Source organism: Buceros rhinoceros, unplaced genomic scaffold (genome assembly GCF_000710305.1).
Source record: "Buceros rhinoceros silvestris isolate BGI_N320 unplaced genomic scaffold, ASM71030v1 scaffold40353, whole genome shotgun sequence".
Classification (NCBI taxonomy): domain Eukaryota; kingdom Metazoa; phylum Chordata; class Aves; order Bucerotiformes; family Bucerotidae; genus Buceros; species Buceros rhinoceros.
In genome coordinates this window covers 27,795-51,100 of record NW_010405144.1, presented here as the reverse complement: position 1 = coordinate 51,100, position 23,306 = coordinate 27,795, and the positions used below count along the sequence as shown (strand labels likewise).

The 23,306-nt window shown below is 40.8% G+C and overlaps 1 protein-coding gene across 1 annotated transcript in view; it reads left to right on the top strand.

Moving 5' to 3' along the window:
• Positions 1-22,699, top strand: part of USP13 (ubiquitin specific peptidase 13 (isopeptidase T-3)) — a 46,839-nt gene extending 24,140 nt beyond the window's left edge. The window contains exons 8-22 of the mRNA XM_010133598.1: positions 1,826-1,920; positions 3,517-3,704; positions 5,292-5,363; positions 5,626-5,719; positions 11,128-11,253; positions 12,526-12,679; positions 13,484-13,658; positions 15,696-15,784; positions 16,151-16,273; positions 17,523-17,549; positions 18,282-18,425; positions 19,398-19,564; positions 20,084-20,246; positions 21,828-21,912; positions 22,562-22,699. Of these exons, the coding sequence (XP_010131900.1) occupies positions 1,826-1,920; positions 3,517-3,704; positions 5,292-5,363; positions 5,626-5,719; positions 11,128-11,253; positions 12,526-12,679; positions 13,484-13,658; positions 15,696-15,784; positions 16,151-16,273; positions 17,523-17,549; positions 18,282-18,425; positions 19,398-19,564; positions 20,084-20,246; positions 21,828-21,912; positions 22,562-22,655 (1,796 nt within the window). The 3' untranslated portion in view covers positions 22,656-22,699. The remainder of the gene's footprint in view (positions 1-1,825; positions 1,921-3,516; positions 3,705-5,291; positions 5,364-5,625; positions 5,720-11,127; positions 11,254-12,525; positions 12,680-13,483; positions 13,659-15,695; positions 15,785-16,150; positions 16,274-17,522; positions 17,550-18,281; positions 18,426-19,397; positions 19,565-20,083; positions 20,247-21,827; positions 21,913-22,561) is intronic.
• The last annotated feature ends 607 nt before the right edge of the window (positions 22,700-23,306 follow it).

Below are 23,306 nucleotides of genomic sequence, written 5' to 3'. Positions count from 1 at the left end.
TTCCATTTCTGCTGAGCTGGGTCAGTAGTCCCAGCGGGCTGCTCTCTCTTCGGTTGCCAAAGCTGAAGAAATACAAAATCAAAGCTTTTGCATCGAAAGGAGTCACCCAAGATCAGCTGATGTGTAATCTCCCTCCATTAGGTATTTGAACTGTGCGGGATCTTCTGGCTGCACTGTGACCTCACCAGAAGACTATGGGAATGTTGTGATCTCGTGTGTGTGGATGAACAGCCATGTCTTGCGAGCACATAGTGGAGTTCCAGCAGATGAGCAGCTAAAGCCAGTTACATGCCAGAGAGGTCATCAAGACCAATGTTAATAGGCAATCTGGCTAATCAGCAGCTGGCAGCACAACTCAAAAGCACAGTTCTCTGGTTTGAGGGAGTTTGAGAGTGTTTTTCATAGGGCTGGTAAATTTTAAAAGTTGCATTAGGGCTTTGAGGTTTTGGCTAACCTTCAGCCTATCATTTCAGTGTGGTTTGGTGCTAGCAGACTTGGAGGAGACTGCCTTTTTGTTAAAGTCTTACACATGGGATGGGCTGAGTCAAAGCCAGGGTCTGCAGTTGCCAGGAGAGAGCAGGATAAGGACCTTTCAGAAGTGGGATTGTGCTGTGAACAGTCTTTATCTGGATTCCTGCTCTCTTCTCCTGAGTTCTGTTTTATCTTTCTCCTGGCTAAGTTTTCTGTGTCAGCCTAGATCTGGTTACAGGGGGCAAGGTCACTGTGAGAAACTCTGCTGGGCGTGATGGAAACCTGGCTGAGAGAAGAGCAGGCAGTTTAGCAGAGGGATTCTGGGTTTTGGTATCAGTAGAGACCTAAGCAGAGAAATAGTCATTCACTGTAGAGGAAGGGGGCAGAGAAGAGAAAGGTTGGAAGATCTGTTCAAGTCTTACTAATGCATGTCTTATTCTGTTATGATGCCTGCAGCTCTATTGTTATTTGCTTAGGTAGGTGAAACCTGCTCTGGACTCAGCTTCCTTACAGGACTTGCTTCATAAACACTAAAAATGAACTTTTCCTCTCTTAACTATTTTGTCCTTCTGTTGAATTTCTTAAACTTGGTTTTATAATAGACTTACTGCTTCCCTCTGCAGTTCAAACTTTGCCCTGCCAAAATGTTTACGGGCTTTTACTTGAGGCCATAAGGACCTATTGTAGAGCTAGAACAGAAATCTAAATCTCTCCTTCGATAAAGCAAGACATCGCAGTTACAAAATCACTGTTTCTCCCCAACTTCAGGATTAATCTTCAAAGACAATCCAATGGTGTCCAAGGCAATAAAAACCTCTTTATTTCTAATAAATTTCTCAGTCTTCCCTACATCTCTGTGTGAAAAGGGCATAAGTGGATCCTTAAACTGTACTAGAAATTAAAATAGCATTGGCTGTAGTCAGTTGGCCCCATGTACTCACAGTTCTAATGTGTCTGCTAGTGTCTAGTAGCTCCACAGAAACTCGGAATCTCTCAAATGTGGACTGACCTCATATCTAAGAATTTTGCATGCCCTGTTCCTTGTCTTCCCTAAAAATTTCTTATTTGGGGAGGAGAAAAACTGTAGTCGCTGTAAATATTCTTAGGTTTAATACCATGAGGACATGTAATGTCTTTTGAGGAAGGTAGTTGAGGTGATTGTGTTGAGAACGTTTAAGATATTTAGTGAGCTGTGTGAGTGTCTATGCATTTTTCTGCTGGCCATAACCAAACCTGGAGAATGTGACTAAGTCATCTTGCGTAGGCAGTCCTGAACTGGAAGTGCAACACTGGTAAACAAAGAGAAGGGATAACATTGATACTACAGCTCATCAGTTTCTCTCTGCTTTTGTAGATGTCTATTCCTTTGATGAAGAGGAGCCGGTTTTAGATCCACACATAGCAAAACATTTGGCACACTTTGGAATTGATATGCTGCAAATGCAAGTGGTAGGAAATCCATCTTCTATTTAGTTTGTTTCCTTGTTGTTTGATTAGTTGGGGGTGGGAGAAAAACTTATATTTGTGTGATTCCTTCAGACTGTTATGATGGTATTTAGTTTTGTAAAGTTCAGCCAGGCTGTTTGTGTTTTGTTTTCTGAGGTGTTTGAATCATTACCCTCAGATCCAGAAGCTGTCTTCTGAAAGAGTTCCTTTGTGGTCTTTAGTTTCCGTGTTTCACTTCTTGGGTGTTATGTGCCATTTTCCTTCAAGAGGGAAAACTTCTTTCGGTTGGAGAAGACTATCTAGAATATTTAATACAGTGAGTGAAGTAAAGCCAATTGCATGAGTAAACAAATACAAATCTTAAGCAAAAATAAGCTAAGCAATGGGTAAGTAAAAAAAGTGATTGAAAGGTTCTTTATGTAAAGTTATAAATGTCCGTTTAGGTCTTGCTAATAAATACATTACAAAATGAAATATAGTCTCTCAAGTTTAGAAAACAGCATGGTCTCTGGTGTGGTACACGAGAAGGGAACTTGGCATAAAGGGTCCTGGTCCTGAACAGAACCCCTGTTGGGGGTCTGTATTAGTAGAGACCTCCTTGTAATAATTTGTATCTTAGCAGATGCTGATTTCAGTTCTGTTTAAATGATCTAAGAAGTCTCAATGCGCTATGGTTATAAAGGCAGGTGGGGTTTTTTTGGTTGGAGTTTTGTTTTTTTCACTCAAGCATGTAATCTGGTGTCACTACCTGAGAATCTGAACAAGAAAACTGTTAAAAATGAACAAATCTGGTATTGGCTTTGCGTATTTCATTGTCCAAATGGAGAGAAAAGTAATAATAACTCTAAAATGATAAAGAAAAGTTAAACTGAAGTTTCAAAAACCTTTGCAGTACTACTAATATTTTTGGCATACTGATTCCCTTGCCAATATCATGAATAAAGAGTCTCTTTTATCCAGCGGTCTTTCTGGAAAACCTGTTTTACTTAGCAACCTTGAAAACTTAGTCTCAGCTGTTAGAAAGTTTTTGCCTCCATTCTTCAGCCCAGTCTGGAAAATTCTTAGTGATGAGTAGTGCTAGCAGTAAATGACGCTGTAGTGACCAGTGTGAACAAGTACCTACAATCTGAAAGCTGAGCTGTAAAGGGGAGAAACTTCAGCATCACAAATTTTGGCTTTTCCCCTTTGAAAGAAAGTAAGAGTTCTTGGAACTGCAGCTTTTCTTGTGATTTTTTTGCTAGCACTTGTTCTACAGCAGCTGCTATTCCTGGTCATTACAAGTGGAATATGAAACCTGAAAAAATGCAATGTTTTCATGCTGAGGCTTGAGGTCAGAGTCCTGAGAGAAGTAAAGCTCCCAGCTGGGCCTGAGGTCACAACCAGGAACACTCAGCCAGTGGTCTGTTGTAAAGAGTTAAGGGCTGCTAGCTGCCTTCTGCTCCTGACCTCTCCCCTTCATGCAGGATTTTCCTCCCTTTGCCCATTGGTTTGGCTCCTCTTTTCTAGAGTGCAGATCACAAAGTTGATGATGATGATAACAGCAGCATAACTGCTACAGAAGTTAAATATATGTATTTTTTTTTACCTTGTTGCTTTCAGACAGAGAATGGACTAAGAGATAATGATATAAAACCAAGAGTCTCTGAATGGGAAGTGATTCAGGAAGCCGGCATGAAACTCAAGCCTATGTATGGCCCAGGATACACTGGTATGAAGAATCTGGGAAATAGCTGCTACCTCAATGCTGTCATGCAAGCCATTTTCAGCATCCCAGAGTTCCAGCGAGCGTAAGTAGCTTCAGATGAGTTCTTGCCATTTTTCTAAAAGAAATGGTATTTTTATGTTCGCCTCACCTGCAAACAGGTCTCTGTCTGTTCAGTGGCTGCTTAGAGAATTTAGCGATTGTTTTGTGCTGTTCCAGAAAAGGTTGGAACACAAAACTCAAGCTGTCTTTGAAATCAGAACTTGCTCACTTAGCTTCAGTGGTGGGAAATCACTTGCTGCCTTCTACACTTGATTGCTCTGATGCTGTTCTTTATATACATACGCACATACCTCTATTTATCTTGGTATCATCAGTACAACAGTAAGGTTTTTTGTACTGGCCCATGCCTTCATATAGCTGTAGGAATCATTCTGTTGCTCCAGTGTCATTTGTGTGAGAAACTGTACTGGCATAAATATGTTAATATTGATCCATGCTAGTGAAAAGCCATGCACCCTTTAGCATGAGGCTAAGAGGAGGGAAACTATCAGATGTATTTTTTAATTAAAAGTCCTATTAAAATTAATTTCTAGTTCTATAAAAAGGGTAGTGCAAGCATATACTGAATAATTGAGAGTAAGAGGACAAAAGCACAACACAAGAATATGAAATGTTGCTGAGCAATCAAAACTGAACAGGTCACTCCAGGGAGAGAAGCCTTTTTATGAAGGATGGTCTATGGTTTGCAAATAAAATTCAGAGCGCTCTTTCATTCCGCAGCAGTAATGTGTGTGCTGAAACTGGGGCTTTTAGATTTTTGGAAAGCCTCCCAGGTTTTCATGTAGCAGTTGCCTTCTGGAGAAGAAGAGGGAGAAAACTTGTGTTTGTTTACTTTGTCAGCCATATGGAGTATGGTCTGTAGATTCATTAAGTGCCAGCTTTTCTATTTCCATTTTCAAAAAATATCAGTGGACTTTACTAAGGAAGGTTGTTTTCCACAGCATGGTCCTTGGAGTTACCCGGAGCACTTAGTGTCAACAATGTACTGGAGATGAAAGGGACCAAGCAGAAATCAGATGTGTTCTTTCAGCACGGCCATACCTACCTAGCTTGTTTTAATTTGTGCTCAAGGGAAGCAGTACTCAGGTAGTGTGCTACTAAATGCTTTGCTTTCCAACCAGCTGTGCATACCTCAGTGTTTATTGTCAGGAGTTGGCATTTTTTTCTCTGAAGAAACTCAATAGAAACATTCTTTGTACAAGTTTTGGTCCTGATACACACGTGGGATTTATTTGGTGATGTTGGTTAGGAGTAGAAAGTACATTGGTTCTCAGCCCAGCTCTGTGGTTTTAAGGAACACCATTCTGCAGCTACTTTCAGGATCAAGGAATAGAATTGCAATTCCGGATGAGCACCACCACCATATCCTTTATATCCTTTATAGCTAGAAGCTTCTAAGCAAAACTTAAATGTCCATTTCCTAAGCTCTTTATTTTTCCAAGACAGAAGCACTCACCAGGGATAGATTAAGTCATTGCTATGATGCAAAATTTGACTTATTAGCACAGAGGAAGCCTGGTGCTGTACCACAGTCGAGGATCCGCTAGGATATCCTTGAGTAAATCTAGCTGCAATATTTGAATGTTAGTGCTTTGTTCTTGCTGCCTAGGTATGTGGGAAACCTTTCACGAATATTTGACTGCTCTCCTCTTGATCCAACACAAGATTTCAACACTCAAATGTAAGTGACACTTTTCAATGATTTACTTGGTCAACTTAAATATAATCTAAATAATTTAGTGGCTGGGCAAAAGAAACCTCTTCATGGGCTTGAAAGTGATATGTGGCACAAGGTGGAATGGGAAGATTTGCTCACTTAGTTGCAGGTAATGATGTTTCATCATGGGTCAAAGACAGTAAACTTCTCTTTTACTTGGAATAAAAATCTTCTCTTCTGTTTTTCTCACATGTTTGTTTCTGTCCTGCCACTTTCTTCCCTGCAGGGCTAAACTGGGACACGGCCTCCTTTCAGGCCAGTACTCTAAGCCACCCATGAAATCTGAGCTTATTGAGCAGGTGATGAAAGAAGAACACAAGGTATTTGATGGAGTTTGTACAGCCTGGTAACTAGGTAAAAGTGATATCCTGAGAAAAGGGAACAGGTGCTGGGCATTGAAGAGCACATGTGGATCCAGCATGGGATGCTTAGCAAGGTGGAATGTGCAGGGTCCTAGTCAGGAATATATTAGTCAGGGGCTATTTGTGCAAAGCATGAAAGCAACCACTGGGTCTGCTAAGAAAATATTCTGCTGCTCCAGTGATGAGTACAAAAGTTCATAGAACTTGCAATTTATGTTTATAAGAGAGTCTGGTGCAATAAACACCTGAAGAAAAGTACAAAGATCGGTGTCTACAGAGCCATTGTACTGTCTACTCTTCTATACGGGTCTGAATCATGGGTCATCTACCGCCACCACCTGCGACTCCTCGAACGCTTCCATCAGCGCTGCCTCCATACAATCATAAACGTCCACTGGACTGACTACGTGACTAATGTCACTGTCCTTGAACAGGCAGAGGTCACCAGTGTTGAGGCCATGTTGCTGAAAACGCAGCTGCGCTGGGCAGGGCATGTCTCCAGGATGGCGGATCACCGCCTCCCCAAGATTGTGTTCTACGGTGAACTCGCCACTGGCTGCCGCAAGAGAAGAGCTCCAAAGAGGAGATATAAGGACTCCCTGAAACAATACCTCAGCCTTGGCCATATTGACCACCATCAGTGGTCCACCCTGGCCTCCAATCGGGAGACTTGGAGACACACCATACATAACGCTGCTGCCTCCTTTGAGAGCACGTGTAGAATCAGTCTCGAGGAGAAAAGACAACGCAGAAAGAACTGTGCCTCGACTGTACCACCCAAGGAGACCTTCCAGTGTGCTCTTTGCAACCGGTCTTGCCTATCCTGCATTGGCCTTTTCAGCCATCAGCGCGCTTGCAGTAAGCGTGGGTAAAGCCCTTCCCAAATCTTTGTCCACGAAGCCAAGCCATGGATGGATGGATCTGCGGAGCAACATAAAAAAATTTTAGAGAGTCCTGAGTATTTGGAAGCAAACTTCTAAAGCCTCTTTAAATTTCAGAAAGTATAAAGAGCTAAAAAGTTGTTTCCAGGAAGTATCTGAAAATATTCCATTTGATTTTGGGAGAAGCTGTTTAGGTAATGTAAGAATAAGTGATGCCGGAGGCTTTAATGTAGATGGAGGAGGGGCTGTGCAGAGCCATGCCCACTGGGACTTTATTCAAGTATTTTTTGGTGTAAAAATCATGTAAAAGCATGCCTGTGCTAGTGGGATCTATCCTGGAAACAGAGCTGTGTCTGTGGTTTTGGATACAAATTGAATTTCCAGTTGCTGGACAATCTGGGGAGAACAATGTATATATCCTGATTTATAACAACTCGTAATCGAGAAAGCCTTGGAATCAGCTTTCTCAGAATAGGCAATTTCAGAACAAAGGTAAATCAAGGGGCAAGTGCTGTATAGCTAATATGCAAGACAAAAAGGAGAGAGGGACCAGAGGATGAAATAACGTTTTTGCCCATGTTCATATAATATAGAATTTTATTTCTCTGTCAGAGGGAATGTTACCAGTGAGAAACTGTCCTTTTATTTTTACTGTAATTTGCAGTAGTGTTGCAGCAGAACAGATGTTTAGCTCATAATATCTAGCTAGTATCTAGCTTGAAGAACTTAGTATTGTTTCTGAAACTTTCCTACTGCCTTTGTGTTTTTCTACAACATGAAAGTCACTTGTTTCTCTTACACTGCAAAAATCATTGTCATGTGTTGCCATTGTAACATTCACAGGCCTGTGTCTTCATCTGTCTGCTTTTTCCTCATCCAGCAATGACTACATTCACCCTCACAGCCATCAGAAAGCCTCCTCATATTCTTTGTCCAACAGTCTTTTGGTTTTAGCAGTAAGGTTGATTCTTGACGGAGGCCCGAATAACCTGTTTGTATTAATAAGCTTACTGGGCACTGGTTTATCATTTTACCTGCTTGATTTTCTGAAGAAGGAAAGCTGTCAGTAGCTTAGTGGTGAGGTGGAAAAATTTCTTCTCTTCTTGTAAGTTGGCTTTCTTCATCTTTCATCAGCCTTTGGAGAGTGAGAAGATCAGTTCAGATTTTGCCTTTCTGCTCAAATTCTGCTGCTTTTGGAATTGCCTTTGTTTTTCCTGGAGTCATCCAATTTATAGTTGTCTTACACAGTGTTTAGTTATTGGGACAATATTATCCACCCAAGAGAATCTGTTATTTTAGGTTTGTTTTCCTGTTCATCTACCTTGAAACATCTTGTTTAGAGTGAGGCTGGGAAGACTGTGGCTGGAGTATATTTGCATCCCTGCCAGCCTCTGTTATTGTGCAGCATGTGGAGTCAAACCCAGACTCCACAGATGGGATATTTAGAAACGAGAGGTCAGCTAATAACCACCAGTACTGAAAATACTGCCTGCAGAAAAGAGCTGTCTTTATGGAGAAAGAATCTCTGACACCAAATTATAGTTTCATACACAGTTGTGTATGCTTCTGCCAGTTGTGGATGCTTCTGCCATAGAAGCATGGTGATAGTTCCCATGGAAATAGGTATTTTCCTCTACCTTCGTCTATCAGTTATTATATAGGAATTTCTCCTTCTGAAATCAGAATGCCAAGGAGATTTTGGACAAAGACAGAGCATCTGGTACAGAGTAGTTTGCGTGATCTGAAGGTCTAATGTCTTGTGAGGCGTAGAATCAGTCTCGAGGAGAAAAGACAGCGCAGAAAGAACCGTGCCTCGACTATTCCACCCAAGGAGACCTTCCGGTGTGCTCTTTGCAACCGGTCTTGCCTATCCTGCATTGGCCTTTTCAGCCATCAGCGCGCTTGCAGTAAGTGTGGGTAAAGCCCTTCCCAAATCTTTGTCCATGAAGCCATGAATGAATGAATGAATTGCTTTGTACAGTAGCTATTCATCACTTTGGAACAACGAATGAATCCTGCTTGTTTCTTTTAAATATGGTTTAAAACATACCAATGCGTCACTGGCTGGTGGGATAGATCCCCACAGAGTCCTCATGTTGAATTATGTATGCTGACTGACTGCCGTCTTAAATGCATACAGGATATGAGGGGAGAATTACAACTTCAACCCTTTGAACAAAGCTACTCCTCCATGTTTAGCCCGGTAGCCATGGCTAGCGATGAGATACCGAGAACCTTTTAACAACAGATGGAATAAAACCCTGTGTCAGATAGTAGGAGGCATTTAACAATGCACGTTGTCCATAAGCGCAGTTTAATGAAGTCGTAATCAACAGGCATCGGATGAATTCCTTACCAAGCAATTCACAACATGTATTAGGATTTGAAACAGTGTTTACTGCTTTTGTTCCTTGGTGTATTGAAGATTTATTTAGAAAAAAACATCAGGTATAGATATTTTCTCCGTTCCCATGCTCTGGGCTTACAAATCTGTTTCATCAGTTTGAGGTGGTTTTTTTTGTTTGGTGCCTTCGCCCCCCTGATATTATTGGTGTACATACAGATGGTGTTTTGTCATCCAGACAGTCCTACTGACATCTATGATAAATACAATTGCATAGGATTTTAGGCCTTCAGTGTTTTCAACTGCTTTGTGAAATATAAAAGCAATTATTCATATTTATTCTTTTACTTTTTTTCCTGTCCTACATGCAAAGGAGTTCTCTAGCTTTCTGGGTCTTTGGAATTCATGCAAAGTTTTGGGAAGTTTTTGCCTGTAAAAGCATTCATAGGAGATCTGCAGTGGTCCAGCACAGTCTATATTTAGCTAAGCTGTTTTGTAACTGTTGATGGGGAAAGTATGCCAGGTATTCTATAAATATTCATGGTACTGTGAAGCTAAAATTTTTAACCACAGGAGTTTAGCCTGGAAATGGCAGCAGTTTTCTTGGACCCGCTTTAAAAACAGGCTGAAAACCTAAAGGCTCATCAGTTAGGACTTGATTTTCTGTTTAGAGCTTTGCCATTTCTTCCGTTATTTTTCTTGTCCTTAAGGTGGAAGAGGTTTAGAGGGCAAGATCCGATCCTCTTCTACAGACTGTCACACATGGCATGTTTCCATTCTCCCTGCTCAAATGGCTAAGAAGTGTTTAGGAGGAAGAAAGGCTTGATTCCAAACTCATTGCGTTATACATAAGGGCAAATGTGCCACCTTGCCACATTCTTTCTTCTGACATAGAAAGAAGCCTGGTATATAGTAATTTGAGCTGGTTTATGCATTTCTCTCCCCTGTCCTACTTTGGTGAAAGGCAGCTGAGGACATTGAGGTGATGTATAAGCCAAGAATCAGAAATTCCTAGAACATCTCTTTGTTCAAGCAGCACTGAGACTCTCTTTACAAGAACCTTTAAAGAGCATCTCAGCCTAATGTGGTTGCTGGTGTACTGCCAGAAATTGAAAAAGCATTAAAATTGAGAATCTACTTCTGATTTCAGTGGGTCTGGGAGTACCTTAACCTGGTGAAACCAAGAATAAGATTTTTCTCTTTTAGTGTGTGTTTTATATGCCCTCTGTTTCGTGCTGCTGCTTCTATTTTTGTATTGGTATGATAGCCCAACGGTAGTAAAGAATGAGATTGGCAGAGTTTTTAACAGCCTCTGACATATCCTAAAGACTAGACTTTTGCTTGAATTGTCTTGAAAATTGTTTGGTCTCATGGAGGCCAATTCTCAGTAAAAGATTCTGACCCTTTCAAAAGTGTTATTTAAAAATCATAGTAGCTGGCGTTGTCTTGAGCATGCAGTTTGGAGTGGTTGGGGAAGCTTCTTTAAGCGGCATAGAGGGTGAGAATGTCAAAACTAGGACTCCCTTGGAAGCTGGAGATTTTCTAATTTAAAGAATTTTCTTACTGATGTAACTTAATGGCTAACGTCAGTACGTTAAGGTCCTTCAATAGGACCAACTCCTACAAATTGCAAATCCATGTCTGTTCTTAACAGCCCATCTGGGAATGTGTGCTGTGTGCATTAATTGTTCTCTGCGTCATTCTGTAGAGATCTCTGGAAAGGTTTTGTCCTGAGTAAAGCTGCTGGCTGATACACCAAAGTGCTTCAATGCCCACATACTTTTAGGTGGAACAAGGTTCTGAAAGAAATGTCAAATATTAGTGGAGGCTTTTAGCATTCCTGAAAAGTACTTACTGTTAGCAAACTTCCAGTAATCTTCTTTAACTTGCAGATGCTATAGAAAAATTAAATTGAGTGAACGCTGTAGGAACTACATCATAAAACATATTCTAAAACCACCAAATCATGATTCAGGACCCTTTCAATTTCTATTATAGGGGAAAACCAGATGAAACTGAAACTATCATTTCTCCAGTGGTAGAAATGAGCCATAGATGGGTCTAGTAGAGTGACTTCAGGATATTTGATCCAGAATTGAATAAAAATCCATCTTTAAAAGTTTTCTCTTTCTTTTATTTAGCCTCAACACAATGGAATATCTCCTCGAATGTTTAAAGCTTTTATAAGTAAAGGCCACCCAGAATTTTCCTCTAATAGACAACAAGACGCGCAGGAATTTTTCCTACATCTTATAAATCTAGTAGAGGTGAGGAAATCTGAATTACTGCTGCTTTTCCCTGGGTATATTAGGCAATGAGGTAGAGCTGTTATATGAGTGACTTTTTATTTTATTGTACCCTTTTAGCTTTGGATATGTAGAAAATGGCACTAATTAATATGTTTGTTTGTTTAGAAGCACTTGTTTCTTTATTTGTTCCTTCTTTTTACTTGCATGACCACACTCACGGCCAATGCTGCTGATAAAAGCTGCAGAGATCAGAGAGGTCAAGTGTCACTGTACAGGCTATAGGATTTTTAAACATACGTGACTGTCCTTGTAAATTGCTATTCATTTTATGATTACATGCTATCCATTTGTTTGCCATATTAAAGTCTGTCTTAGAATATTCATGGATTTGGTATTATGATGATTATTCCAAATTTATTTCATCTTTGGGAGCAAACTAATAACAGTGTCCAGTGTTTTTTACAAATCCCAGCTGTATGTCACTGAATTACCACGGGAGGAAGGACACCTCTGTTGAAAGCAAAGTGACTATTTGTCAGTTGAATATTCCTGTATAAAATGTTATTTCTATTGAGCTCCAGCTCAGTGCTCTGTGTAAAAGAATCAGTACTGTGAATTTTAACGCTGTCTTTTTGAAAAGGGAATTTACAAATACATGCAGTTTTCCTTCCTCTGTGTTTTTCACATTTTCCCCAAGAACAGAGGTTGTTTATTCATGTGTTAGTCTAGTTGAAGTTACTCGCATTTGCTGCATGGTGTTCCACATCCCCAAACCCATGAACTGATTATATAGTGCCTAGAAAACTTTTTTCTGGGGTTTGCCTGAAAACAGACGTTAACAAGAACAGCAGAGGAGGTATGTTACTTGCATGACATTCCCTCTGGTTAATGAACTACCAGTTGCTTGTGTTTCAGTGCAGATTTGAAGTGATAGGAGCAAAAGGATGCTGAAAGGATGCTCCATATTGTTTTCCTGAGCTTTCTATCCTTATTGTAACCTGCCACCTTCCTACCTTCTCCTGTTCACCTTGACTTAGTCAGATTCATTAGGTACTTACTCTGCAAGTTACTCTGTGTAGAAAGATGATGCTCCATATGCAGACATCGTGCACTTCAGTGGGATTCTCCGTGGGTGCAAGAGTTCTGCACTCAATAAAATGAAAGCTGAGCTGCCAGGTCTGGGTGCAAAATTGGTGTCTTTGTGCTTACCATAAAACAATCATCAGCCATTGGGTTCTCTGGTCATTTTAAGGATTGTCATTTAAATGATGGATCTAATATCATTTTCAGAGGAACCCTGTGGGTTCAGAAAACCCTAGCGATGTTTTCCGGTTCCTGGTGGAAGAACGCACGCAATGCTGCCAGTCCAGGAAGGTCCGCTACACAGAGAGGGTGGACTACATCATGCAATTACCGGTTGCCATGGAGGCAGCAACAAACAAAGGTAAAGAAAAACTGGTCTATTGACTGACCTGGTGTCTCTCTCAACCCTGGTGGAATGAAGTTCTCACCCCCACGTGGTCTCTCTATATAGTTAGAATGGTTCAAGGCCACATGGCAAATCAAACCGGTGAACTGATCAGGGGAACATTACTTGGTTTGGGTTTCTTTAAAGCAGATTTTAAACACACACCAGATGGTAGTTTCACTGTCCCTGCTTTTCACCTCGTCCACAACTCCGTGAACTGGACAAGTATTTTAAAAAGACCATTTTGACTTGAAAATTTAAGTTTTGGAGAACTTCACATTCTTTGTTCATCAGTTGCAGTGATGTTTCTATTCCAGGTAGTGGCTCAGAATGTGTATTAGTTCATGAATTTACCATGGCACTGCTCAACTTGCCAGTGTCAGGACTCGTACTGGATCATGCATATTTCCATCCTGTCTAGAAAGTGAGATGACACAGCAATAATTGCTCAAGTCAGACTGAGCTGATAAAATGGGTAGTTGGTGTTCCTGTTAACATGGGATTCTGCCCATCACGGCAAGGTTTTAATTGCCTGGTGCCCAGTATTTCCAGTTCTGTATTTTCGGCGTGAACAGAAGCCTTCAAAAAAGAGATGTGACTGTAAATGTAGCTCCTGACCCCAATGCAGACAAAAAGATTTGATGTCTGGTTGAAGCCATGTGGAAGTTTTATTGATAAGCAGGTTTTTGCATTTCTAAAACTTGCAAAATTAAGACCAGTGAGGGACATCATAACCACAGAAATATTCATTTAGCTTTTAGTGTCATATATATTTCCCAGATGAATTAATTGCCTATGAATTGAAGAGGCGAGAAGCAGAAGCTGCAAGGAGACCTCCGCCAGAGCTTGTCCGTGCCAAGATCCCATTTAGTGCGTGTCTGCAGGCCTTTTCCGAACCCAGCAATGTAGAGGACTTTTGGAGCAGCGCCCTTCAAGCAAAATCTGCGGGAGTTAAGTAAGTGTGTGTCTGGATGCCTATATAAAAAGCTGTATGGTAGTGCTTATCTTGTTACCTGGGTGTGATGCAGAGAGAAATAGATGAAGGCATAGAGGGCTTTGGCATTATATGAGCATTGGTGATCATAAATGGAAGGTGCAGATCAAGCCTGATGAGAGTTGTAACAACTAGTTACCAGAAATAAATTGTTCTCAACTGTCAAACTCCTTAAGGTGATGCGGTCTGGTTGCTAAGAACTTGAACTTTAAATGCCTGTAGCTTAATTGTGTGCCCACATTTTAAAATCAGATCCAATACACCAACTAGTGATAGAACTCTGTACTGTGTGGTAGGAGATGCAGTCTGGAACTCTGTGTTTAGTCTCTTGACATCTTCATTTGACTGAAGCTGAAGGTCATTGTATGGCAGCGAGACAGGGTGAGGCAAACAAAGGTTGTGTTTCCTGTGGGAGAGTTCCTTAGATGGGTGGAAATTGGTGCATTTGTGTTATGCTGAAAACTTATGATGTTGTTTATTGTTTGTATTTGGATTTCAACCCATCACCTTTGTATGCTACAGTGTTTGGTTGCATCTGTTCATTTGGCTGTCATGTGGGACCATGGTACGAGATCGACATATAAAAGAAGGAACCTGTCTTGTGTGTTTATAATGATGTGATAGATAAAAAACCACAAACATCCTGAGCTTAAGAAAGCATTAAGAAGAAATGGGACAGCAGGCAGAGATGAGTACAGTTTTCAGGGGCAGTATTTCTCACTGAGGACAAGAGGTGGTCTCTTATCTGGTTCCATTTTTATGTCGCCAGCAAGGAGTGGTTGAAGATTGGGCTTTACAGCTGGTCTGAGGCTCAGTACCTGCTGGTTTTAGATCACTTAACATACCAATGACTCATTGCTGTCAGGGTACAGTTTCACTGACATTGTATTCAAAATTGGGAGACAAATGCACATGGTGGAGAAAAATGCAGCAGAAATCTAAAGACTTTTTTATATTAACTTTGAACATGTTGGAAGAAAATTCTAGTCTTTAAATGGATCCAGGGTTAATTTGTAATTTAGCTGTTCTTTATCCTCAGGCTCTCTAAAAGAGAGATGAAAGATGAAGAATAATTTGCTATTTAAAATTTGAAAGTTACATGCCACAGATGATAAAGTTACTGAAATTGCAAGGTGGTGCTAACAAGAATTTAGAAAGTAGTTATTTAGGTAGGAAGACCTTATATTTATGATGCATTGACTGTATTTTACCTGGTTCGGTGAATCAGAAGAAAGGATAGAACATGTGAATGGAGGATAAAGGGAAGGATGCAAGGAGTTAAATGGGGGGGAAAATGGGAGTGTAGAGGAAGAGAATTGTGGTACAAATAATGTTACACTGTGTGCAAGATTAAACTTTCTTTTTCACTACGTGGGCAAATATCAGTGATCCCCTTAACTTTCAGTCATTCTCTATTTTGATAAATATTATAGTAGCTCAATAAAACTATCGGGAAGGTGGTTTTTTTAAATAACACTTTGATGTGAAAAATACAAAATGACAGCTTTTTTAATCTTTGCTTGATGAAGTCCTTTATAGGTGGACTGATGCCTCATGGTCTATGCTGTCACCAGAAAGGACATGAATAAAATGCATTTTTATGCCATTCTGTCTAATACGTGTTTTAAGCCCATGCCCTGAAATTCTAGCCAATATGATGTCATTCAAAATTTATTTCCTGACATTCAGCTTCAGAACATCTTGAGTATGCAAATTTAATATTTGTAGGTGTTTTCTGTAATCTTCTTACAAGGTGAATTATCTGCAAGGGTTGGGGCTGACATTCAGGATAGGTATGTATAAAAAAAGCTACTACCATACTCCTCCACTGTACTTGAAAACTTTTTGGTGAAATATACATTTAGAAAATCCACTAGGGGTTTAGAAAATCTCACTCAGGGCTAAGTCTACTCATCTCATTGTGTGTGAGGTGCTGAAATCTGTGTTGCTTGTTGATTTTGTGGTCTTATTTCAATGAGTATTTCTCATGCTTCCCAGGACTTCTTGTTTTGCTTCGTTTCCTGAGTACTTAGTGGTGCAAATAAAGAAATTCACTTTCGGCCTTGATTGGATACCCAAAAAGCTTGGTATGTGTCTTTTATATTTACCTTTTCCTCAGTCTATCCAAGATGATCTATAAGGTGTACATACTTTGGTCTGTAATGAGGACCTGGCTTGAGTCTCAAGCTAATACTATGAAGATCTTACTTAAATCTTCTTTCCTTTTATGACAAATTACACCAATCCATCAGGTCTGTAGAGTTAAAATACAGTTTCATGTAGTCTAACCTGTACTTAAATTGTGCTTGAATTTCTCAAGTAACTGCTTTCAGGAGGAGAATCCTGGCTGCGTTTGTACCTTGAGTACCAGAGTCCTCTCTCTGAAAGGGTGGGTTGCACCATGAGGTCATTTTGCTGGATTCATAAGCTTAGCCTGTTTCTCTATTTTGTAGATATTTCTATAGACATGCCAGATTTCCTAGATATCAGCCACCTTCGGGCCAGGGGTCTCCAGCCAGGAGAGGAGGAACTTCCAGACATTGCTCCTCCCATTATCATTCCCGATGATCCAAAAGGTATTTACCAACTTCTCCTGATTCTCTCCTGCATCCCCTTTCGCTCTAGGACGTGCTGATTCTCCTTAATCTGGTGATAAAGTAGTCTGGGTGATGCTGTAGCTGAATCGATCTCTCGGTTCTTGTGTGTTCCCTTGTGTGGAGTACACGGTCAGTCCTAGTCAGAAGGAATTTGAAAGTCTGTCAGTTACTGTGACTGCTGCAGGATGTTAGTGTTGCACTTCTGAGCAGGTGGTCTGCTGCTCAGTTGCAGAGTTTACTTGGATAACTTGAAATGCTTTGGTTCAAGGCAAAACTGATTCATTCACGGTATGACGATACTTACTACACAAAGGACTGCAATTTAAGAAAACATCTTTCAGGTGTAGATTAAGATTCAGAATCCTACTCGTTTTTTAAATTACAAGAATTGTTAGGTTGCAGTAGGCCCTACCAGCTGTGCATGTATGTGTAGTCCACTTCGCTGGATGTACGTGGGCTGTACAGCCCATTTAAAAAAGGCCGTCAAGGAGCTGATGTCAAACTGCTGGCTAAAGTATTTGTAGACAGAAAGGAAGAGGAGTGATTTAATGTGCTAGGCTGCTTTATTTCTAAAATGCTTTTCCTTTTATGCTGAAGTTCAAAACAAGGAGATTAGGATATCATCCTTCCTCAGTCCCTGAGTTTGAAATGTCCCTGAGAATGAAATGGTTTGTAGCAAGTGAAATCATGTTTTTATAGTGTGACCCAGGTTGTTGCAGTTTCCTTCAGATGACTCAAGTTTGGGTGCCTCGGTATTTAATAGGAAACCAGTAATGCAGCTACTCTCATGACATGATTTCCCCATTTGTTTGGATATTTATAATAGTGGCAGTAAAACATTAAACTGTATGTGTGTGAAAAGAAGCTAGTATCTGAAATTGTCAGAGCAAAGGCTACGGCAAAATTCAGTTCTCTAAAGGTTTTAAATTTTTCCTGTATCTGTAGGTTCCTTTACAAGGGCCTATTCTTGTTTTTTATCCTCTTGCTCAGTGGACTGACCTAGTTTTAGTGTAAATGCATGGGTGATGATGCCTTATTTAGAACAAAACAGATTCTTGCCTAAGTTAGATTAGGTCAGCTATATTCCTTACTGGTTTATAGTACCAGGACACTTTGCTTTGAGTTGAATTAGGGAAGTTACTGTGCAGAAAAATTGTTTTTCTCATATGAATCTACTTAGCCTTCATATAAGTCCTTTTCCCTGTTTTTCTTCTTTCTTAATTTTCAGATCGTATGGCAAACCATTTTGTGGAGTGTACGTATCTCATTTTTCTGAGACTGGTATTTCAGCTGCCTAAAAGTTGTCATGCTTTTGCTCAGCTAATGGCTTCTCTGTCCTTGTAGAGGTGCATGGACTATTGCCCTGCATGCTTCTAAGTAACAGTTGGGTTTTGTACCTGTTCAGTGGTTACTTCCACGTGTACAGGACTCTTTAAGAGTCTATAGTAGCATCAGCATAGCTGAAATATGAGCTGCTCCTTTATCTGCTGCTCATCAGCAGGATCTTGCAGTTCTGGGGTTACAGCTGCTTGATCCTGGCTCCTTCTGGACTCTGATCTCAGCCAAAGCTGTTGGGCCCTTTCATTCAGAGATGGAGTTTGGTTGGAGACTGCTAATCCAGTAGCTGTTGTTTCTCTCACCTGCAAGATCCTGTCTTTAAGAGATGATTGCTTTTGGCTGCCATCTCTAGCTTAGCTCAGCACCCAACTTCTTCACCCCTTGAAATTCGGTGGTGAGTTTTTGATTAATTCCTACAGGACTTTATTTCAAGGTTTGGGGATCTGTGTAGATTACTGAGACAAAAGATTACCAGTAAGTCCGTAACAAGTGCCATAATGCTTTGTACAAGGCTGTTTTCTAATGGGTGTGGTACTAAACCAAATCCAAGCAATATGTATTTTAATATATGGCACCATGACTAACAATAAGAAAGACTGTCTATTGGATGAAATTAGATTTCTATATTTTAGAAGGTCCTTTCTTCCAGCTCTAGATATTGATGAATCTTCAGTTATGCAGCTGGCAGAGATGGGGTTTCCTTTGGAAGCATGTCGGAAAGCTGTGTACTATACAGGCAACCTGGGTGCTGAAGTCGCTTTCAACTGGATCATTGCACACATGGAAGAACCAGGTTAGTGACTGGAAGTTAAACTCAACTCCTGCTTGTGTATTTTGACAGGCAGTAGAGATTTTATAGTGACAGAGAAACAGCAGCCCCTTTCCCCACCCTAGGAGACCTAGAGGTGTGAGTGCATATTCCTAAGCTGCTGCTGGGATGTGCAGATCATTATGTGGCATCCTCTGCCTAGAAGATGACAACAAACAAAATGTCCATCAGAAGTACACTCTTCTGTCCTCACTGATGGTGCGGGCCAGCTCTCTGTTTCCCACCCTTAGGCTAGGTCTGTGATGCTAAGAGGGAAGCTGTCTTGTGATCAAGTGTAAGTACAAGGAGTCCTGTGGCTGGATGTGTTTCTTCCATATCAGACTTCTCTAGCTCAGGCTAGAGCATTCATGCCATATTTAGAACCTGGGCTACCTACTGTTGGACAGGGCTGCTAGATGTTCTCAACTTCCTGTGTTTCATCCATGCGAAGTTTGGACTCGTGATTCAGTGCTGAGCATATGAGAGCACTCTCTTGCCAGGAAACTCCAGATTTGGTTGAGTTCACACTTCACTGTGGGCTTTAGTGTTGCTTGTGTAAGTGGGGAGTGAGTTTCACTTCGGCTTGCCTGACATATTTCAGCTGCAGAATAAGTTCATTTTACATCTGCATGCATATCAACTGGGTTGTCCGCTCTTCTGGAGTCATCATTGCTTCCATACCAATCTTTGCTGCTTTCCTGCAGTTGTTTCACTTCTGGTGTGATGTGCTAGGTTCTTCCAGCTGCCTCAGTGTGAGTTTGTCCACCTAGATATTTCATAATGTGCATGTCCGTTTTGTTGTTTTTAAGGCTTTCCATGCATCTGAGTCCCAGCTGGGACAGTGAAATGAACTTGTATTGATTTCAGGACTGCTCCTGTTTCTTGCTTGTTTGTTTGTTGTTGACTTTCCAGTTCAGTGAGGCAAAAGAATGAACTAATGAATGTTGTTTGTTCCAGACTTTGCTGAGCCCTTGGTCATACCTGCGTTTGGAGAAGTTGCTTCGAGTGGAGCAGCTGTGTTTGGAGCTGTTGGGCTAGATAACCAACCTCCTGAAGAGATGGTTGCAATTATCATTTCCATGGGCTTTCAGAGGAATCTAGCAATTCAAGCGCTGAAAGCAACAGTGAGTTCCATGAGTTATTGGTAGCACTTGGGTTTCGTTTCATATTATGTGATTTGTATGTGTTCTTGCTCAGGTGCCTGTGAAACGTGTATAAAACTCCAGTTATGGATGATGCACATAGAACTGTTCTGGCACAGTGTGGCATGCCTGGCTTGTCTGGGTTAGAGCGGGGAAGGTGGTTTGTGTTTCACATGCATGTTAAAATATGGAAGAAAGTGAGGAAAACTTTTTGCTTCTTTTTACCATCTGTTGAGACATAACCTGGATGCCTAAAGACTCTGCAGCTTCAAGATGAGAACCCAGAGGCCATGGGAATTAGTTGTGGGAAGATTTCTTTGCTATCTGACAAGCTTCTGCAGAGCGCTTGTTGAATACTGTTTTCCATGGAGGTGGTTTTAAGTGCTTACAAGTTTTAAGTGCTGTTGAAACATGATCCTTACTCTGAACAGAGACCAATGAGTGGTAGCGTGATGCTAGAGAAAGTATTAAAGGCTGCTCTTTTGATTGTTTGACTTGCAGAACAATAATTTGGAGCGTGCACTGGAATGGATCTTCAGCCACCCTGAACTCGAGGAAGAAAGTGAGCCTGCTTTGGACGTGATGGATATGGACAACAATGCTAATGCCAATATCCTTGCAGAGATGGGGTCTCAGGGACCCAGGATCAGAGATGGGCCTGGAAGTAAGTTCTCTTTCAGCTTGGTGGCTATCACATTGCATCACACCTGCACAGTTCGTGGAACTCCTTTCTGCTTGGAAAGTAGTTGTTGTAGTTTTCTGGATCATCCACACAATTTAATTCCAGTCTTGGTTCTGGGACTCAGTCCTGCTCTGTGGGGCTGCTATGTTCTGTGGGCTGTCTTTGCTCAGAAAACTCCTTCCCTGGACTCACCAAATAACCCGAGTCCAAGTTTCTTGTTGCCACAGCATGTAAGTCTCTCCTGGCCTAGCTTTGCTTTTTGTTTTGTTGTAGCAGATAAAAAGACAAAGAAAAGCTAGCTAGAACGTTTAAATCTTCAGAGGCTGAGCATCCTAAAGATAACGCTGCTGTTACAGACCACCTGAGTTTCTGCCTTCCTGTGGTCTGATGGGAGAGGTGATAATCCCTTCAACCAGTTCGTTATGCTAGATGTGGCAGGTATAGTTGATATCCTGCATGTACTGCTTGGCTATTTCCTTTTGGTTTTTTCTTGAGATCCTCAGTTGTACTACTGCGAAATAAACCACAAGATGGGGCTAATGTACAGCACTCAAAGTCCTGAAGTAGGCAAAGAACCGATTTTAAATGAAAAAGCACTGGGGTACAAAGGCTCAGCGGTGGTTCTAACATGAGGACATCACGACATGTTTTTTGAAGGGTCTTTAGTGACCAATTCTAATAACGAAATACTATATTCTAAACTTGTACTTCTGTTCTTGACTGTAATGCTCATATATAAAAAAAATTTCGATTTTAGTTTCTGTAGTTGCTGTCATTATATAAGAACATTCATTTCTTTATTTCTAACATTATAAAGATCAATCTTTAAGTTTCTTGGATACATGGGAAACATTGATTATCATTAGAAAAAAAAAAGATTTGGAATAATTATTTTTTGTGGTACTTAGCCTTTATAGACTGAGACCATTTACTGAGTGCCTGAAATCGTGGTAACCAACATGATACTGTAAAATGGCTCCAGAAAGCCCTCTCCACCAAAATCCAGACCCCTGTCCTTATGCAATATCCTGAAAGAAGGTACCCTTTTACTTCTGGTGGTAATTTGGGTGAATGGCATGTATGGGTGGGGAGCAAGAACCAGTGCTGAGTTCTCCAGAGACATTAAGCACAAAAATTGTCCTCACATTAAAGGAAGAGGTTTCTTTCTTGTCCTCTCTTTTATGGGCTGCTGAATTAGAAATTTCTGGGTTTTGTTTGATTTATAGGGGATCTGTGATCACACTTATGTGCTTTCTGTGAACTGGGAAAGAATCTGCTCCTCTTTCCTGTTTCCTCTTTCCTTGTAGGAGCTGTGTGATCACAGCCCTGCTGTATGTGCACAGATCTATGCGGGTTTTATTTGGATTGGTTTGATGTTTGACAGTGAATCTGACTGCTTGTTAAAGTGAGAATATACTGCAGTTTTAACAGAAGCTGTGTTTGGAGATGCAGTCTGCATTAGGAGTGCTTAGCTGCCTCTCCAGTGTTAGAAAGTTTTCCCTGGAGTCATATCGCAACGTTAGCCATTAAAGACTTATGGTCTCATTTGTATTTCTTAAACAGGATATGAGCTGTTTGGGTTCATCAGCCACATGGGAACATCCACAATGAGTGGCCACTATGTTTGTCATCTCAAAAAAGAAGGAAGGTGAGTAGGATTGGGAGAGTTACACAAGGATGAGAAAATGTTTTCTTGGACACATGCATTAGTGCAGAACAGGGCGTGTATTCATGACAGACAAAACATGCATGCTGTTACCGTGTATACATTTCCCGCCAAAGAAATTAAGATTGTAACAGACTGTAGCTGCAATGAGCCAGTTCTGATTCCTCTGAGGTCTATGCTGAAATGTTCCATTGGCTCTCCTGTGCTTTCTGGTTCAAATCTCTGTTCACGTTGGGGCGTCAGTTCTGTATCTGGCTTTGTTTATCTGAGCTTCCCCCAACTTCCTTTTATTCCACATCAACAAACTCATCAGACTGTGGGTGACACTGATATTTACCGTGGTGCTGATCTTGGCTGTGATTTTGGTGTACTCCCATTGTTTGGCTTTTGAGAATCCCTGATTTTTCCTTTGTTTGAGCTGTAACTACATGTTCCTCTGCACGTCCTTCCTCCTTTTCAGCTCCTGACTCAGCCAGTAAACCTGCTTCGGCTGCTTCTCTGATCTTTTGTTCTTGTTGCAATGCCTAATTTTAGATTTTAAGCTCTGTGAAGTTTGAGTCTGAGAAGTCCATGATAAACTTGTGATGATTTCTATACACATGGAATGTAATCAGTCTTGTTTTCATTACAGATGGGTGATCTACAACGACCTTAGAGTCTGTGCCTCAGAACGTCCTCCCAAAGACCTGGGCTACATCTATTTTTACCACAGGATACCAAGTTAGGCCTCAAATCCATTACCTGGCTTTAAGAAGCCATAAGCCTTTTTTCAAGTCCCCAGAAAAGCATATGATGAAAAAATCCAATACCAACAAAAGACACCTAACCCTTGGACTGCCAAAAAGCAAAGGAAAATATGGGATATTTATAGTTTATTTTAAAAAAGTCATTAGATGCTGCCTTAAGTGTTAGAGGGAAAATTTCTATTAGGTCGTGTATAGTATATTATTTTACATTTATACACCTTAAAGGGTACCTTAAGACCATGCAGATCACTGGTGCAGTTTGCAGCAGGTATATGGAGAAAATGGAAGTTTCAGAGTTGAGCAAAAATAGCCCAGTTCAGCCCAGCTCCTGCCTGTTCTGTCAATGCACCCACTGAAGACCACAGAGAAATATTTGTGTCTTTGGTAACTGGAAGTCCGTGTTTTCAGCCAGAGTCCAAACCACCTGAGATACCACATCACGTGTAAAGTTGGAGGGAGCATGTGAGTGTTCTTCAAAGCAGAATGTCTTATTTGAGAGGTGATTTTTGATACAGTGAAAGAAGCCAACTGAAGTTACATCTGCTGGAATTCAGTTTTACAAGATTTTGGTTTGCCTTTCTGATGCATAAACCTAAGAATCTAATGGAGATGTAGGCAGTCTCCTGTCAG